The sequence below is a fragment of the Anomaloglossus baeobatrachus genome, chromosome 10, assembly GCF_048569485.1.
Source record: "Anomaloglossus baeobatrachus isolate aAnoBae1 chromosome 10, aAnoBae1.hap1, whole genome shotgun sequence".
Classification (NCBI taxonomy): Eukaryota; Metazoa; Chordata; class Amphibia; order Anura; family Aromobatidae; genus Anomaloglossus; species Anomaloglossus baeobatrachus.
The window spans coordinates 59,307,506-59,327,241 of record NC_134362.1 but is presented as its reverse complement, the minus strand read 5'-3'; the positions used below and the strand labels follow the sequence as shown (position 1 = coordinate 59,327,241).

Below are 19,736 nucleotides of genomic sequence, written 5' to 3'. Positions count from 1 at the left end.
GTGTTTCAATAATCAGTGTTTTATTGGCAGGAGATCATCACTACAGGACTAGGTGTATCTTGTTATGTAGTAAAACTACACCCCCCACTGATTGGCAACTTTTTGAAAATGCACAGTGTAAACTGCTGCCAATTAGGGTTGTGGATGGAGTTACTCAGCACTCCAAGCTCTGCTAGAACAGCCACAGGGAAAACTGATTTTAGCATCACTGCTGCACCCAGTAAACTGATACCTCACTGGAATCAGGGTCTATGTCCCTACATCATGCTGCTGTCAGATTACATAGCAAAAATCTGGTGACAGATTCCCTTTTAAATGACTGTCATTTTTTTTCCTGAAATCCAAAGGATTGATGATGTAAATCCTTAAATACTCTTACTTTCTGATAATCGTAAATCTCTTCATTCCCTCAAGCCTACAGAGTCCCACCATATGAACCTTAAAGTCATGGCAGGTGGAGTGGATACTTAGTCTCATGAGAATGCGAGGTTTGGGCAACGAGACAACGCTTGTAACATATGATTATACATTGCACTGTGGGTGAGATGAGCTGGAGGAACTAGTAGACCCCCAACAGATATAATTTATATAAAAAGTCTACACACCCTGTGAAAATTTTACATTTTTGTCACTTAAAAAAATAATCATAACTGGAGGAATTCCTTCAAAACGTTTTTCCCCTTTGATGATCACGCATAATCTGTACAAATGCATTGCATTATATAAACCTCTAAATTGTAAAGCGCTGCGGAATATGTTGGTGCTATAGAAATAAAGATTAGTATTATTGCACTGAGAAACAAAATGATATTTTGATGGGGGAAATAAATATAACAAATCTAAAATAATATAGTTCCATAAGTATAAACACCATTAATCCTATTTAGACTTGTGTTATATAGTGGTCAATACAGAGCTGCCATCATTTACACGGATTCTGGTTAAGCCTATATAAAGTCTTGCAGTTCTAATAGGATTCTCCATTAACTTAGTTGCTTTTTAAAGTAAGCCATGGTCTGTAAACAGCTTACAACACAGCAAAGGGATCTCATAGATGAAAGTCATCAGTCGGGGGAATGGTATAAGAAAACTCCCAAGGCATTATATACACTATGGAACACTGAAGATGGTCCTCTAGAAATGACCTAAATTTGACACGAGTAATATTACCTAGAACTGAACATCCTCAAAAATTGATAGACATAAATTGGTCTGGGAGGCTGCCAAGAGGCCTACAACAACATTAAAGTAACTGCTGGAATTCCCTCTTGAAGCTCATCAAGAGAATGCCAAGAGTGTGCAAAGCAGTAATCAAAGCAAAAGGTGGCTACTTTGAAGAACCTAGAATATAAGACATATTTTCAGTTGTTTCACACTTTTTTGTTAAGTATTTCATTCCACATGTGTTAATTCATAGTTTTGATGCCTTCACTGTGAATCTACAATTTTCAGAGTCCTGAAAATAAAGAAACCTCTTTGAATGAGAAGGTGTGTCCAAACTTTTGGTTTGTACAATATATATATATATATATATATATATATATATATATATATATATATATATATTACCAAAATCTGCCTCATATACCTGCTGTGGAGCTCCCTGGTGCTCCTGTGCCTCCTCTCTGGTGCTTCTTGCTGCAGAACTATAGCCAGGCTTTCCTTCACCCAGGCAAATTGACTTGTTGGCGAACCACCCCCCACCCTCTTGACATTTCCCTATACCCCTGCTTTTTGGTCTCTGTTTACTGGGTTGCAGCAGTGACATCTCGTTTAAAATGTGACCGCTGCAGCCAATCACTGGCCTTAGCTGCAATGCAATTACAGAATAAATAATACAAATTTATTGCAGCAAATAGAGGGTGTTTGCTAAATTACCTCTCTGCAAAAAAAAAAAAATAGTAGGGGTACGAGCTCTGACAAACATAGGTTTATTATCTATATACTGTATATTCTTTCAGTGCAATTACAGGTCATTTGTTGCAGACAGCCTGCACCGCACTAAAAAAAGCGGGGAATGTCAACTCTTGTTTTATTATTCAAAGCATTTCCAATCGTGAATGTTTTTTTATTTAATGAAGAAAAACTAAAAACTCATCCTTTTTAAAGAACATTATTAGAGTATATGGTAAATTTCATTGACTTTACGGCATTATTTATTTATTTGTTTATTGTTTTCTTTACATATTTTTGTAACTTTATTTTTTATTTATTTATTTTTTACTTTTTATTTAAATATACCTACTTACTATTAATAATCTTTATGCATTTGGCCCGTTCAACCTATAAATATATGAGTACAATTATTTTCATATACTTATTAGAGTATATGGTACATTTCATTGACTTAACTGCATTATTTATTTATTTATTTATTTTTTCTCTTTACATATTTTTGTAACTTTATTTTTTATTTATTTTTTACTTTTTATTTAAATATACCTATTTGATATTAATAATCTTTATGCATTTGGCCCATTCACCCTATAAATATATGAGAACAATTATTTTCATATACTTATTAGAGTATATGGTAAATTTCATTGACTTAACTGCATTATTTATTTATTTATTTATTTCTCTTTACATATTTTTGTAACTTTATTTTTTACTTTTTATTTAATATACCTATTTAATATTAATAATCTGTATACATTTGGCCCGTTCAACCTATAAATATATGAGCACGATTATTTTCATATACTTTTCCTACAATCTGAGTAAGATCTTCACAGTTGTCCTTATTCCTCAATACCGCTCCTAGTATAAGTCATCCTTTTATTTCTTGTTTTTGATGGTCTTTCTTATTAGGAGATTGAGCCCTGATGCACCATAACAAGCCATACACTTGTAAAAGCAAAAATCTCTGCTTAATGTACCATAATTTATATTGTTTCCTTTCAATATGCAGATTTTTGGGGGTTTTTTTTACATTTTTTTAAAAGATTTTTTTAAAAGATTTTTTAATCTGTGGATGATGGATTAATAAATACTGCAGTGACTTTTCATTTTATAAATATTGAGCTTTATTGATCACTGTTGTTTTAATGTCCAATTATTATGTTTTGGGGGTTAGTGATACTCCAGAGATAAAAATGTGTGAGTATTTGATTCAATGGATGTCTTTCCTGCAATACCTGAAATTGCCACAAGATGTCACTGTGCGCTACAGAATAGTTTTCTATTCTTTGGGAGAATATTTAGTGAAATGTTTAAAGGAGTTGTCCGACATTAGCTTAACAAAAATGTTTGAGTTTATCTGTGCTGTATTGTCATATAAATCACCCCTACATTGTTATTTTTTGTTTTCTAACTTTTGTTCCTCTTGAATTATACCTTTATTCTCTGCAGCTCTTGTTTACATTCAGCTCCAGCAAACATGACCACTTCCTCCTCAGTCAGAGCTGTCACCGCCCAGCCTCAGTGTCCAGCCCCACCCCACTGTCCAGCCCCACCCCCTGCCCGCCCCCTGCACACACATTCCACGTCAGTATTCTTCCCCAGCACCTGACCTGGTATCACTACAGCATTGCAAATAACAGCCCCACATCGGGCTCTGCACCGTACACGCACACACATGGCTCTGCACCGTACACGCACACACATGGCTCTGCACACGCACACATATGGCTCTGCACCGTACACGCACACACATGGCTCTGCACCGTACACGCACACACATGGCTCTGCACACGCACACATATGGCTCTGCACCGTACACGCACACACATGGCTCTGCACCGTACACGCACACACATGGCTCTGCACACGCACACATATGGCTCTGTACCGCACACGCACACATATGGCTCTGCACACGCACACACATGGCTCTGCACCGTACACACACACACATGGCTCTGCACATGCACACATATGGCTCTGTACCGCACACGCACACATATGGCTCTGCACACGCACACACATGGCTCTGCACCGTACACGCACACATATGGCTCTGTACCGCACACGCACACACATGGCTCTGCACCGTACACGCACACACATGGCTCTGCACACGCACACATATGGCTCTGCACCGCACACGCACACATATGGCTCTGCACCGTATACGCACACATATGGCTCTGCACCGTACACGCACACACATGGCTCTGCACCGTACACGCACACACATGGCTCTGCACACGCACACATATGGCTCTGCACCGCACACGCACACATATGGCTCTGCACCGTACACGCACACATATGGCTCTGCACCGTACACGCACACACATGGCTCTGCACACGCACACATATGGCTCTGCACACGCACACACACACATATGGCTCTGCACACGCACACACATGGCTCTGCACCGTACACGCACACACATGGCTCTGCACACGCACACATATGGCTCTACCGCACACGCACACATATGGCTCTGCACACGCACACACATGGCTCTGCACACGCACACATATGGCTCTGTACCGCACACATATGGCTCTGTACCGCACACGCACACATATGGCTCTGCACACGCACACACATGGCTCTGCACCGTACACGCACACACATGGCTCTGCACACGCACACATATGGCTCTGTACCGCACACGCACACATATGGCTCTGCACACGCACACACATGGCTCTGCACCGTACACGCACACACATGGCTCTGCATACGCACACATATGGCTCTGCACCGCACACGCACACATATGGCTCTGCACCGTACACGCACACATATGGCTCTGCACCGTACACGCACACACATGGCTCTGCACCGTACACGCACACACATGGCTCTGCACCGTACACGCACACACATGGCTCTGCACCGTACACGCACACACATGGCTCTGAACACGCACACATATGGCTCTGTACCGCACACGCACACACATGGCTCTGCACACGCACACATATGGCTCTGTACCGCACACGCACACATATGGCTCTGCACACGCACACACATGGCTCTGCATCGTACACGCACACACATGGCTCTGCACACGCACACATATGGCTCTGCAACCCCCCCATCCCCATCCCCATCCCCATAGGGAACACATGTGGAGTACATACTCACCTGTCCTCGGTCCCCGCCGCTCCTGCATGTTCGTGCGCTGTCTGTGTTCTCTTCAGCACAGTAGTGACGTCACCGCTGTGCTGCAGAGAGCACAGACAGCGGGAGGGACAGTGATGAGAAGCTGCGCTGCGCTGCTTCTCATCAGCACTTTCACATGTACCGGCATCGGTGATCTGTGATGCCGGTACATTTGAATGTGCGATCCTGGGCAGGGGGCCCGGTACTGGCGCTGACACCACGGCAGCTGCCGCCAGGCCCCGCCCCCAGGTCACGGACCCCACAGCAGTGCAGGGGGAGGTTACTGGAGGTGCGGGGGGAATGTGTGGGAGGGTGCAGGGAAGGGGGCGGGGCTCATCGCACTGTAGACACCCAGCAGGGAGGCACAAGCTGTTCCACATTTGCATGTCAACATGGCCCTGCCCATGTATGTAAACGTGCAATGACCGGAAGCAGCAAAATCGCGGCAGGAGCGGTCACATGACCGCTCTGAGCCGGGGGAGAGGGGCTGACAGCAGGGCAGGTAAGTGGTCTCTATCTACTTACCTGCCCCAATGTAGCCCAATAGGGGAATAAAAAAAAAGTCAAAAGAAGCCGGATAACCCCTTTAATGTTGGGGCGGGATCACACCTCCAGAGTGGCTGCATTCTGTACCATTTAGTATGACTTTGCCACCGCAATAGACGAGTTAACATGATACTTTTTTTTTTTAATAATTTAGTAGTAACAATAATAACATATGTGAAACAAAGGAAAGTTCTCACCCATCTGATGGTTCAGGATTCAGCACCAAATACTAATACAAAAAGCAACACAAAATCCTGGAGTCATCACTACAAACATATCCAGTCCTGATTCCATACACTAGAGGTGAGGTGGATTCACTAAGGACCTGTGCTGCAGCAAGGGCCTTCACATGTGCCTCATCCCAGTAATTATATTCTTCTACATAGGAGCAGTATTATAGTAGGTATATTCTTGTACATAGGGGGCAGTATTATAAAAGTTATATTATTGTACATAGGGGGCAGTATTATAGTAGTTATATCCTTGTACATAGGAGCAGTATTATAGTAGTTATACTCTTGTACATAGGGGCAGTATTATAGTAGTTATATCCTTGTACATAGGAGCAGTATTATAGTAGTTATACTCTTGTACATAGGGGCAGTATTATAGTAGTTATATCCTTGTACATAGGAGCAGTATTATAGTAGTTATACTCTTGTACATAGGGGCAGTATTATAGTAGTTATATCCTTGTACATAGGAGCAGTATTATAGTAGTTATACTCTTGTACATAGGGGCAGTATTATAGTAGTTATATCCTTGTACATAGGAGCAGTATTATAGTAGTTATACTCTTGTACATAGGGGCAGTATTATAGTAGTTATATCCTTGTACATAGGAGCAGTATTATAGTAGTTATACTCTTGTACATAGGGGCAGTATTATAGTAGTTATATTCTTGTACATAGGGGGCAGTATTATAGTAGTAATATTCTTGTACATAGGGGCAGTATTATAGTAGTTATATTCTTGTACATAGGGACAGTATTATAGTAGTTATATTCTTGTACATAGGGGCAGTATTATAGTAGTTATATTCTTGTACATAGGGACAGTATTATAGTAGTTATATGCTTGTACATAGGGGGCAGTATTATAGTAGTAATATTCTTGTACATAGGAGCAGTATTATAGTAGTTATATTCTTGTACATAGGAGCAGTATTATAGTAGTTATACTCTTGTACATAGGGGCAGTATTATAGTAGTTATATTCTTGTACATAGGAGCAGTATTATAGTAGTTATATTCTTGTACATAGGGACAGTATTATAGTAGTTATATTCTTGTACATAGGGGCAGTATTATAGTAGTTATATTCTTGGACACAGGAGCAGTATTATAGTAGTTATATTCCTGTACATAGGAGCAGTATTATAGTAGTTATACTCTTGTACATAGGGGCAGTATTATAGTAGTTATATTCTTGTACATAGGGGCAGTATTATAGTAGTTATATTCTTGTACAAAGGAGTCAATATTATAGTAGTTATATTCTTGTACATAGGGGGCAGTATTATAGTAGTTATACTCTTGTACATAGGGGCAGTATTATAGTAGTTATATTCTTGTACATAGGAGCAGTATTATAGTAGTTATATTCTTGTACATAGGGACAGTATTATAGTAGTTATATTCTTGTACATAGGGGCAGTATTATAGTAGTTATATTCTTGGACACAGGAGCAGTATTATAGTAGTTATATTCCTGTACATAGGAGCAGTATTATAGTAGTTATGCTCTTGTACATAGGGGCAGTATTATAGTAGTTATATTCTTGTACATAGGGGCAGTATTATAGTAGTTATATTCTTGTACAAAGGAGTCAATATTATAGTAGTTATATTCTTGTACATAGGGGGCAGTATTATAGTAGTTATATTTTTGTACATAGGAGCAGTATTATAGTAGTTATATTTTTGTACATAGGAGCAGTATTATAGTAGTTATATTCTTTTACATAGGAGCAGTATTATAGTAGTTATATTCTTGTACATAGGAGCAGTATTATAGTAGTTATATTCTTGTACATAGGGGCAGTATTATAGTAGTTATATTCTTGTACAAAGGAGTCAATATTATAGTAGTTATATTCTTGTACATAGGGGGCAGTATTATAGTAGTTATATTTTTGTACATAGGAGCAGTATTATAGTAGTTATATTATTTTACATAGGAGCAGTATTATAGTAGTTATATTCTTGTACATAGGGGCAGTATTATAGTAGTTATATTCTTATACATAGGGGCAGTATTATAGTAGTTATATTCTTGTACATAGGGGCAGTATTATAGTAGTTATATTCTTGTACATAGGGGGCAGTATTATAGTAGTAATATTTTTGTACATAGGAGCAGTATTATAGTAGTTATATTCTTGTACATAGGAGCAGTATTATAGTAGTTATATTCTTGTACATAGGAGCAGTATTATAGTAGTTATATTCTTGTACATAGGAGCAGTATTATAGTAGTTATACTCTTGTACATAGGGGCAGTATTATAGTAGTTATATTCTTGTACATAGGAGCAGTATTATAGTAGTTATATTCTTGTACATAGGGACAGTATTATAGTAGTTATATTCTTGTACATAGGGGCAGTATTATAGTAGTTATATTCTTGGACACAGGAGCAGTATTATAGTAGTTATATTCCTGTACATAGGAGCAGTATTATAGTAGTTATACTCTTGTACATAGGGGCAGTATTATAGTAGTTATATTCTTGTACATAGGGGCAGTATTATAGTAGTTATATTCTTGTACAAAGGAGTCAATATTATAGTAGTTATATTCTTGTACATAGGGGGCAGTATTATAGTAGTTATACTCTTGTACATAGGGGCAGTATTATAGTAGTTATATTCTTGTACATAGGAGCAGTATTATAGTAGTTATATTCTTGTACATAGGGACAGTATTATAGTAGTTATATTCTTGTACATAGGGGCAGTATTATAGTAGTTATATTCTTGGACACAGGAGCAGTATTATAGTAGTTATATTCCTGTACATAGGAGCAGTATTATAGTAGTTATACTCTTGTACATAGGGGCAGTATTATAGTAGTTATATTCTTGTACATAGGGGCAGTATTATAGTAGTTATATTCTTGTACAAAGGAGTCAATATTATAGTAGTTATATTCTTGTACATAGGGGGCAGTATTATAGTAGTTATATTTTTGTACATAGGAGCAGTATTATAGTAGTTATATTTTTGTACATACGGGCAGTATTATAGTAGTTATATTCTTGTACATAGGAGCAGTATTATAGTAGTTATATTCTTGTACATACGGGCAGTATTATAGTAGTTATATTCTTGTACAAAGGAGTCAATATTATAGTAGTTATATTCTTGTACATAGGGGGCAGTATTATAGTAGTTATATTCTTGTACATAGGGGCAGTATTATAGTAGTTATATTCTTATACATAGGGGCAGTATTATAGTAGTTATATTCTTGTACATAGGGGGCAGTATTATAGTAGTTATATTCTTATACATAGGGGCAGTATTATAGTAGTTATATTCTTGTACATAGGGGGCAGTATTATAGTAGTTATATTTTTGTACATAGGTGCAGTATTATAGTAGTTATATTATTTTACATAGGAGCTGTATTATAGTAGTTATATTCTTGTACATAGGGGGCAGTATTATAGTAGTTATATTCTTGTACATAGGGCAATATTATAGTAGTTATATTCTTGTACATAGGGGGCAGTATTATAGTAGTTATATTCTTGTACATAGGGCAATATTATAGTAGTTATATTCTTGTACATAGGGGGCAGTATTATAGTAGTTATATTTTGTACATAGGAGCAGTATTATAGTAGTTATATTATTTTACATAGGAGCTGTATTATAGTAGTTATATTCTTGTACATAGGGGCAGTATTATAGTAGTTATATTCTTATACATAGGGGCAGTATTATAGTAGTTATATTCTTGTACATAGGGGGCAGTATTATAGTAGTTATATTCTTGTACATAGGGGCAGTATTATAGTAGTTATATTCTTGCACATAGGGGGCAGTATTATAGTAGTTATATTCTTGTACATAGGGGCAGTATTATAGTAGTTATATTCTTGTACATAGGGGGCAGTATTATAGTAGTTATATTCTTGTACATAGGGGCAGTATTATAGTAGTTATATTCTTGTACATAGAGAGCAGTATTATAACAGTTATAGTCTAGTCCACAGGGGACAGTATTATAGTAGTTAGTTTTATAGGTTGAAGTTACCAAATGCATAATTATTTTCATTCAGTTTTCCTACAATTCTCACAGTAATCAATACCTCAATATGGTACCACTCCTAAAATCAGTGATTCTTTTTTCTTCTTTTTTTTTTCTTGTTTTTTTATGGTTTTACTCATTAGAAGATTGAGCCCTGATGCGCTGTATGTAACAAGCCATACTCTTGTAAAAGCAAAACAAAATCTGCTTTTTAATGTAAACGGCTTCTGTTCACTATTTAAAAAAAATATATATTTTTATACCATTAAAGGTATGAACCACTGAGGATTATTTTTAATCATCTTTTTTTTCTATCTACTGGATAACACAGTACAGATATACAGTATATTTTACCTGTATCAATAATTGCTTCAATGGACGTCTTTATTTGCAATTCCTGACATTGCCACAAGATGTCACTGTGTGTTACAGACTAGGTGTCTGTTCCATGGCAGAATATTTTTCGGAATGTTTAGTGTTAGACCTGATTGGTTGCATTCTGTAAATTGTATTCTGCCTTTACCACCACAATGGATGAGTTGACACAATACAGGTCATTATTTCCCTAAAATTTTTATCTCTAGGATGCAATGAATTCAAGATGGCAAAAAAAATTACAATAAATCTCATCACTGTATGTTGATATACTCTACTGACCAACTTAGCTTACTTTGCATTGTCAGTAATCAAAAAATTCCGTATATAATCACTATGCATGAACTTACAAATCAAAAATTCATTAGGGGGTGAAAATAAAACCACCAAAAGGAAAAATAGTGACAGAAACGAGGTATATAAATAAAATATCAAATATTTATTAGAATTTATGTTAAAACCAAATCAAAAATGTAAAATCGCAATAGGGATGTCCCAAAATAGCAGCCGATAGAAAAGTGACAATGCGGATCAGACCATGTATACCACTATGGATGATCAATAGAGTGCATGCAGTAGTACATAAGATTACAGAGGATGTACTATATGGAGTGTCAACTCCTAAATGAAGTGTGCCAGTGGAAAAAACATCCAAAGTATATCCAACAATGTGGTAGCAAATTAGTTAGATAGATACATTAGTGGATGGTCAGATGTAGCTGCCTGTCGCTAACCCCGACGCGCGTTTCGCTTGCTAGAAACTTCCTCAAGATGTTGTTAAAATGTTTATCTCTTGGGTGCGATGATTTCAAGGTGGCAAAAATAATTGCACTGAAAATTTTTGAACAACGTCATTGAGGATATATGTTGATATACTCTACTGTTGTGAATATGTTTTCCAGTTTGGGGCTCCCTCTTGTGGTCAGAGCTGGCAGTGCAGTTGATTTGTGGAAAGAAATCCACACACCTGTAGAGGATTGGTAATCAGGGTCAGATTGGGCTATTTAACTGAGTAGTTTTCTCTTGTTTCTTGCCGGTGCTGAATGGTCTTCTATGTATTAAGGACATTCTGTAACCAGCCCTACTCACAACCAGAACTACTCTCAGATAAGTGGTCTTTGTACCTCTGCTGTTTGTTTTCCACTTTCTTGTTGTTTTTTTGCTTTGATACTAATGCTTGATTCCTATTTTGTCTGTGTGGAGTTCTTGGTGGAATGGGATCATTCCCTGCTGGGAGTGTCTGTATACTTAGCTCCATGATTCTGGAAGGTATTGTGTTTGTCATGCTTGGTATTAATTCAGTCCCTCATCTGTATTAGTGTTTTTGGATCCCAGTAACATCAGAGTGCTGATATAGTGGGGGAGAGGCCGTTTGGTCTCAGGGTTTTTCCATATCAGAAGTGCTGGTATATATTAGGGTTTTTACGGGTGCAGACAGTTGCTCTTTCCTATCAAGATAGTTTGGGCCTCACCTTTGCTGAATCTGTCTATTCTGGCTTTGTATTGTGTTTTCCTATATCACTGTAGCCTTTATATGTGGGGGGCTATCTGTCTATTTTTGGGGACTGCTCCGAGGCACATTAGCTTTCTCATATTTCTATCTGTGAGAATATTTAGTTCTCCAGCTGTGTCGGGACGACTAGGTCATCGTAGGCTTGTCCCACGGTTACTTCTAGTTGTGTGTCAGGATTAGGTCTGCAGTCCGTTAAGGTTCCAGCCACTCTGTTACTATTTGGGATTCTGCATTTTTTTGATCCTCCTCGGTCCCTTAATCATAACACTCTACTTACCGACTTATGTTACTTTGCATTGTTTAAGGCAGTGCCTAGTGGCATTCTGGGGCGGACATATAATTGGGGCAACGTAAGTGAATGTTACGGTTTTAATTTATCTGTATTTTTCTTCATTTTTTTTTTCAGGATTCCTATAGAAAACAGGTGGTGATTGATGGAGAGACTTGCTTGCTGGACATCTTGGACACTGCAGGTCAAGAGGAATACAGTGCAATGAGGGACCAGTACATGAGAACGGGAGAGGGATTTTTATGTGTCTTCGCCATTAATAACACCAAGTCTTTTGAGGATATTCACCAATACAGGTGTGTGACTAATCAGTGACATGTCAGATCTAATGTAAAAAAATTAATAAGTGAAATCACCAGGTGAGGAGCGCTGCCCATCTACAAGACTAGGCCCTGAAATACGATGTTTCTCTACAGACACCGCTATTGTACGCATGACAGAACTAATAGACTTTGTTTCAGTGGCTTTTTCAGTGGTTAGATGAGTTCACATCAATTTGCAAGGCTCATACCTATCTTTTCCGTTTAAAGAATCAAGGGTAAATGTACAATATACACTACTCGAAAAATGAAGGGAAACACTTGCAGATCACAACATAACCAAGTCATTTACAGGGTCTCTGTCAGCACATAATGACTGTCCAAACCAAGCACAGGTGCTCGGTGCATCGTGGCGGGGCCAAACCTTTATGTGCAGCTTCACCCCAGCTTGTTTTCCTCCCCCATTTCTCATTTTATTTTGATTGACAGTTTTGGCTTTATAGAGAAAGGCGGCAATAGATAGAAAACAAGCAGAGAGAAGGGGGAGGTGATCTAAAATGTTTAGCCACACAATGGCATACAGAGTACCGGGCTAGGTATTAGGTTGTCATGAAATTGTCAAGATGATCACTAGTGATGAGCGGGCACTACCATGCTCGGGTGCTCGGTACTCGTAACCAGTGATGAGCGGGCACTACCATGCTCGGGTGCTCTGTACTCGTAACTAGTGATGAGCGAGCACTACCATGCTCAGGTGCTCAGTACTTGTAACTAGTGATGAGTGAGCACTACCATGCTCAGGTGCTCAGTACTGGTAACTAGTGATGAGCGGGCACTACCATGCTCAGGTGCTCAGTACTTGTAACTAGTGATGAGTGAGCACTACCATGCTCAGGTGCTCTGTACTTGTAACTAGTGATGAGCAGGCACTACCATGCTCGGGTGCTCTGTACTCGTAACTAGTGATGAGCGAGCACTACCATGCTCGGGTGCTCAGTATTCGTAACTAGTGATGAGTGAGCACTACCATGCTCGGGTGCTCAGTACTCGTAACTAGTGATGAGCGGGCACTACCATGCTCGGGTGCTCAGTACTCGTAACTAGTGATGAGTGAGCACTACCATGCTCGGGTGCTCAGTACTCGTAACTGGTGATGAGCGGGCACTACCATGCTTGGGTGCTCTATACTCGTAACTAGTGATGAGCGGGCACTACCATGCTCAGGTGTTCTGTACTCGTAACTAGTGATGAGCGGGCACTACCATGCTCAGGTGTTCTGTACTCGTAACTAATGATGAGCAGGCACTACCATGCTCGGGTGCTCTGTACTCGTAACTAATGATGAGCAGGCACTACCATGCTCGGGTGCTCAGTACTCGTAACTAGTGATGAGCGAGCACTACCATGCTCGGGTGCTCAGTATTCGTAACTAGTGATGAGTGAGCACTACCATGCTCGGGTGCTCAGTACTCGTAACTAGTGATGAGCGGGCACTACCATGCTCAGGTGCTCAGTACTCGTAACTAGTGATGAGCAGGCACTACCATGCTCGGGTGCTCAGTACTCGTAACTAGTGATGAGCGGGCACTACCATGCTCGAGTGCTCAGTACTCGTAACTAGTGATGAGCGGGCACTACCATGCTCAGGTGTTCTGTACTCGTAACTAGTGATGAGCGGGCACTACCATGCTCGGGTGCTCAGTACTCGTAACTAGTGATGAGCGGACACTACCATGCTCGGGTGCTCAGTACTTGTAACTAGTGATGAGCGGGCACTACCATGCTCGGGTGCTCAGTACTTGTAACTAGTGATGAGCGGGCACTACCATGCTCGGGTGCTCAGTACTTGTAACTAGTGATGAGCGGGCACTACCATGCTCGGGTGCTCAGTACTCGTAACTAGTGATGAGTGAGCACTACCATGCACGGGTGTTCGGAACTTGTAATTAGAGAGGCGTGACCACTACCATGCTCAGGTGCCCAGTACTCGTATTGAGCAGTTGGATGCTTGCGTGGGCACGACTCGTGTGCCAGTTTTAGTGGAAGTCAATGGGGAACTCGAGCATTTTTCCAGGAAATCTCCCAGAAAAATGCTTGAGTTCCCCAATGACTTCCATTATACTGAGGTACTCAAGTCGCGCCCATCCAATCACTCGACTGCTCATCATTACGAGTCCCGAGCATGGTAGTGCTCACTCATCCCTAGTGATCATTCCGTACAGCTCCTGTGCTGTATGATCAGCTGCAGGAGATCCGGAGTTACACCAACAAAAGTGGAGCACCCTCTCAAAAATCCAATTTTAAGGGGTGAAAAAGAGCCCTTAAAACATCCTTATTTAGCATTGACGCATCTGTAATAACACACTGCTATAAAACTATATCCTTATTTATCCCGTATGGTGTTTTTTTTTTCTTTAAACTCTTAGGCTACTTTCACACTTGCGTTGTGTAACGGATGCAACGGATGTGTTGCATATAGTGACACAACGGATGCAACGGATGCTGCAAAACAACGCAATTCGTTTTGATTTTTTTTTTTTTTTTTCCCGGTTTTACCAGCGGCAGACTATAGTGAACGATCAGCTGATCGTTCCCTGCAGCCGGCCGCCGGGTGATCAGCTGATCGCTCCCTGCAGCCGGCCGCCGGGTGATCAGCTGATCGCTCCCTGCAGCCGGCCGCCGGGTGATCAGCTGATCGCTCCCTGCAGCCGGCTGCCGGGTGATCAGCTGATCGCTCCCGGCCGCCGGGTGATCAGCTGATCGCTCCCTGCAGCCGGCCGCCGGGTGATCAGCTGATCGCTGTCACTTGCCGGCGCCCGGGCATGCCGGCGGGCGGGCGCTCAGCTGAGCGCTGTGACTTGCCGGCGGCCGGGCATGCTGGTGGCCGGTCATTCAGCTGAGCGCTGTCGCTTGCCGACGGCCGGGCGCTCAGCTGAACGTTCGGCCACCGCGAGCCAAAATAAAGTTTGATTTAAAAAAAAAAAAAAAAAAAAAAAGAGCATGCGCAGTGAAATCCAGAGGATTCCGCTGCTCAAAATAACGTTACATGCTGCGTTCCTCCCGCTGGGCGGAAGCAACGGAGCGTCGCCCAGCGGAAGCAACGCAGCTCCTTTTGGAACAATCCGTCAACCATACAAGTCTATGGGAAACAGCGGAATCCGTTAACGGATTCCGCTGTTTCCCAAAAGGGCGGATTGTAACGGAAGGAAAATAACGCAAGTGTGAAAGTACCCTTATTCTTTTACTTTTAGTTTTTTGGATTCCTCCATCTTTCCTTTGCTCACTTTTTTGGGTGTTTGCTAGCTGTACCATTCACTGTCACTTCACAATGTATTGAGTTGGAAACTTCCAATGTGCAGCAGCACTTAATCAGCTGATTGGTATCTCTGCTCGGAGTCGGATCCCTTACATATGTGACCCGGAAGACCTAGTCTTACCATAAAACTCCTTTTTGAAGTCAATGGGAAGTAAAAACGTTTTGGTTAAAAGATAAATGGTCTTAGGGGTACTTCTCACATAGCGAGATCGCTGCTGAGTCACAGGTTTTGTGATGTACCAGGGACCTCATTAGCGATCTCGCTGTGTGTGACACTAAGCAGCGATCTGGCCCCTGCTGTGAAATCGCTGATCGTTACACACTGTTCTGGTTCATTTTTTGCTCATTGGTCTCCCGCTGTGCAGCGCACATCGGCGTGTTTGACGGCGGGAGACCAACGAGCACCGACTCTGTGTAAGTAGTGTATGCTGGTAAGCAAGGTAAATATCGGGTAACTAAGCAAAGCACTTTACTTGGTTACCCGATATTTACCTTGGTTACCAGCGTACACCGCTTAGCGCTGGCTCCCTGCACACTTAACCAGGTTACACATCGGATTACTAAGCAAAGCGCTTTGCTTAGTTACCCGATATTTACCCTGGCTACGTGTGCAGGGAGTCAATGCTAAGCGGTGTACGCTGGTAACCAAGGTAAATATCAGGTAACTAAGCAAAGCGCTTTGCTTTGTTACCCGATATTTACCCTGGTTACCAGCGTACACGCTTGCAGGTTGCCAGCGCTGGTTCCCTGCACAGGTAACCAGGGTAAATATCGGGTAACTAAGCAAAGCGCTTTGCTTAGTAACCCGATGAGTACCTTGGTTACCAAGCGCAGAGTCGCTGGTGGCTGGTCGCTGGTGAGATCTGCTTGATTGACAGCTCACCAGCAACCATGTAGCGACGCACCAGCGATCCTAACCAGGTCAAATCGTTGTCGGGATCGCTGGTGCGTCGTTAAGTGAGATGGTACCCTTAGCTTCCCTTACAGTAATTTTACTCTTTGCAGAAGTAATGCAATTCATGGACACCCAGATTATCAAGATCCCTGAAACTGGAATAACCGGTTTAAATTTAGTTACTTTTTTATATATTTTTAAAAAGTAACGCTAATGGATGTTATTTTTACACAGAGAACAGATAAAACGGGTAAAGGACTCTGATGACGTTCCAATGGTGTTAGTGGGAAACAAATGTGATCTCCCAGCCAGAACCGTGGAGACCCGACAAGCTCAGGACCTGGCCAGAAGTTATGGCATTCCTTACATTGAAACATCTGCCAAAACCAGGCAGGTAAGTGCAGGATATAATGTGTGTTGTGGTTGATGCATAATTTGGATAGACTACATAACACTGTCTTTTGTTGGTTCAATGATCATTGTAAGGCTTTGTTCGCATTGCCGTTGGTCAATTGCGTCTTTTTTGATACGAACCAGATCACAGGATGACTTTCATATCACTAAATGTGATATTAGGCGATATTGATCATAATGCTTCTCATAACTACTTTTTCAGATTTGTGTCAGCTGGGACTGCTGTATAAACATCACAAAGGAGAGGGCATATTTATCACAGGAGACGCTGAGGACATATACATAACAGGAGGGGCTGGGGCATAAACTTTATAGGAGGGGATGGGGGCATAAACATCACAGGAGAGGCTGGGGGCATATAAATTATATTAATGGTTGAGGGCAAATACATCACAGGAGATGCTGGGGGCATATACATCATAGGAGATGCTGGGGGCATATACATCATAGGGCTGGGAAGCATAGACATGACTGGGAAGACTGGGGGGCATATATATCACTGGGGAGGGATGGGAGGAATATACATCACTAGGGAAGCTGGGGGGGGCATAAACATCACATGGGAGTACAGACATTAAAGGGGGTATATCACTGGAGGGGACAGACATAGTTGTGGGGGGTACAGTCATTGCTTGTGGTGTATACAGCACTAAGGGGAGCACATTCATCACTGGAGGTATATACATATCTGGGGGCACAGACAGCCCTGAGGATGCTGGAGGGGCACATACAGCTCTGGGGACGCTGGAGGGGCACAGACAGCCCTGGGGACGCTGGAGGGGCACAGACAGCCCTAGGGACGCTAGAGGGGCACAGGCAGCCCTAGGGATGCTGAAGGGGCACAGACAGCCCTAGGGACGCTGGAGGGGCACAGACAGCCCTAGGGATGCTGGAGGGGCACAGACAGCCCTGGGGACGCTGGAGGAGCACAGACAGCCCTGGGGACACTGGAGGGGCACAGACAGCCCTGGGGACGCTGGAGGGGCACAGACAGCCCTGGGGATGCTGGAGGGGCACAGACAGCCCTAGGGATGCTGGAGGGGCACAGACAGCCCTAGGGATGCTGGAGGGGCACAGACAGCCCTGGGGACGCTGGAGGGGCACAGACAGTCCTTGGGACGCTGGAGGGGCACAGACAGCCCTGGAGACACAAAAACACTTGTGGGATGCTGGGGCAGCCACTCATCTACTGTGGGACAAGAGTGCATTGCAATAGCCAGCATGAGGATGTAATCCTCCAGTGTATGCATCGCAGCATGACCTATACTAAGGATAAGTCGTCAATGTTAAAATCCCCGACAACCCCTTGAAAAAAGGCTTTAATAGCCATTTTGGCATGGATCTTCAAAGTAAAAACTGTGTGCTCAACATGGTTCTCCCAAAGGAGGAGATGATCTGACACTTTTCTAGATCTGTTGACCAATATCCCTTCTTAAATTTGATCTCATATTGTTTTCACTTGCAAGGTATTGTACATAAAGATCAGATGAGGATTATATCATAACATGAAGCCAGAGATGACCACCAGGACGATAAATATACGTTTCAGCTCCCGTGAGTTTTTCTCAAAAATTCTCTAGCTTCACAAAAGCTTACCGGAGCTAAAACATTGCATGGGTTAAAAAAAGGCTAATTTCACGGGTTGTGCAGACTCGCTCTCCATATTTGTGTATTGTTGGTGCGTGTTGGATGAGATCTGATGTGAGCACCCCTTCTCCTTTCAATTTTCTGTTGTTTCTGATTTCCTTTTAGTTATTTCTTAGGGCAATAAATTTGATTTATCATGCTACCACCTCTTTCTTTTTAATGTTTCGTCTCCCCATGCATGCCTATAAGGCCTTCAACCAAGTCAATTGGGACTTTATTTTCGAAGTGCTAAGATGTATCAAATTGGAAGACCATAGATTAGCCTGGAAGAAGTCTTTTGTATACCTTATCTGTTGTTGTGAACGCAAAAGGGATGCCATTTCCCACCTTGGATGCTTTGACTGGAATCCACCCAGGATGTCCTCTGTACATATGTTATCACCAGAACCCCTTTTATGTCCTAAATGGAATAATGAGGATATCAAGGGCATTCCTCTTGGAGACTGCACATAAAGTGGCTGCCTATCTTCTGTCCCCCCCCCTCTCCCCCCCTTATATCTTGGCAGAATTGTGGACATACGGGACCTAATATCAGATTTTAAAGATGAAGTTTTTTTAAAAGTCAGTGACCCTCAACATCTCCATCACTTAATATATGGTTTTGGAGCTTTCCAACTACTTTGTTTGGCTGGTCTAATGACTAATAAAAGCACGGTTATCTTCTTATTCAAGTATTTTGCAATGTTATACCAAGGAAACGATCCTCTTCATCTCCTTCAGTGTATAAAAACGACTTGGACACCTGGACAAAAAACTACTTTTACTTGGTTTGGGACATGTTCTCCCAAATCGAATGGTTTCCCAAAACGCAGGGTCTCTCGAAACTAATGTTCTCCCGTTCAAAACAAATGTTCTGCTGAAAACTAATGTTCTCTCGAAACGAATATTCTCTCGAAACAAATATTCTCTCAGAACAATTGTTCTCTCTGAACAAATGTTCTCTCAAAACGAATGTTCTCTCAAAACGAATGTTCTCGCAAAACGAATGTTCTCGCAAAACGAATGTGTGACGGGGTGTACAGCAGAGCAAGGAGAGACAACAGGCCGAGGAACGATCCAACAGGTTTATTCACAAGAACACTGGAACAGCACACGATAAGTCCACGTAAAACAGATTCGGGGGCCCTTCCCGACAATCCTCGGACCGGATTACAAAGCAA

The 19,736-nt window shown here is 41.6% G+C and overlaps 1 protein-coding gene across 2 annotated transcripts in view; it reads left to right on the top strand.

Moving 5' to 3' along the window:
- HRAS (HRas proto-oncogene, GTPase) overlaps positions 1 to 19,736 on the top strand; it is a 99,274-nt gene that overhangs the window by 55,084 nt on the left and 24,454 nt on the right. For both annotated transcript variants that reach the window (XM_075326842.1, XM_075326841.1), the window contains 2 exons: positions 12,162 to 12,340; positions 16,750 to 16,909. In XM_075326842.1, coding sequence (XP_075182957.1) covers positions 12,162 to 12,340; positions 16,750 to 16,909 — 339 coding nt within the window. The remainder of the gene's footprint in view (positions 1 to 12,161; positions 12,341 to 16,749; positions 16,910 to 19,736) is intronic.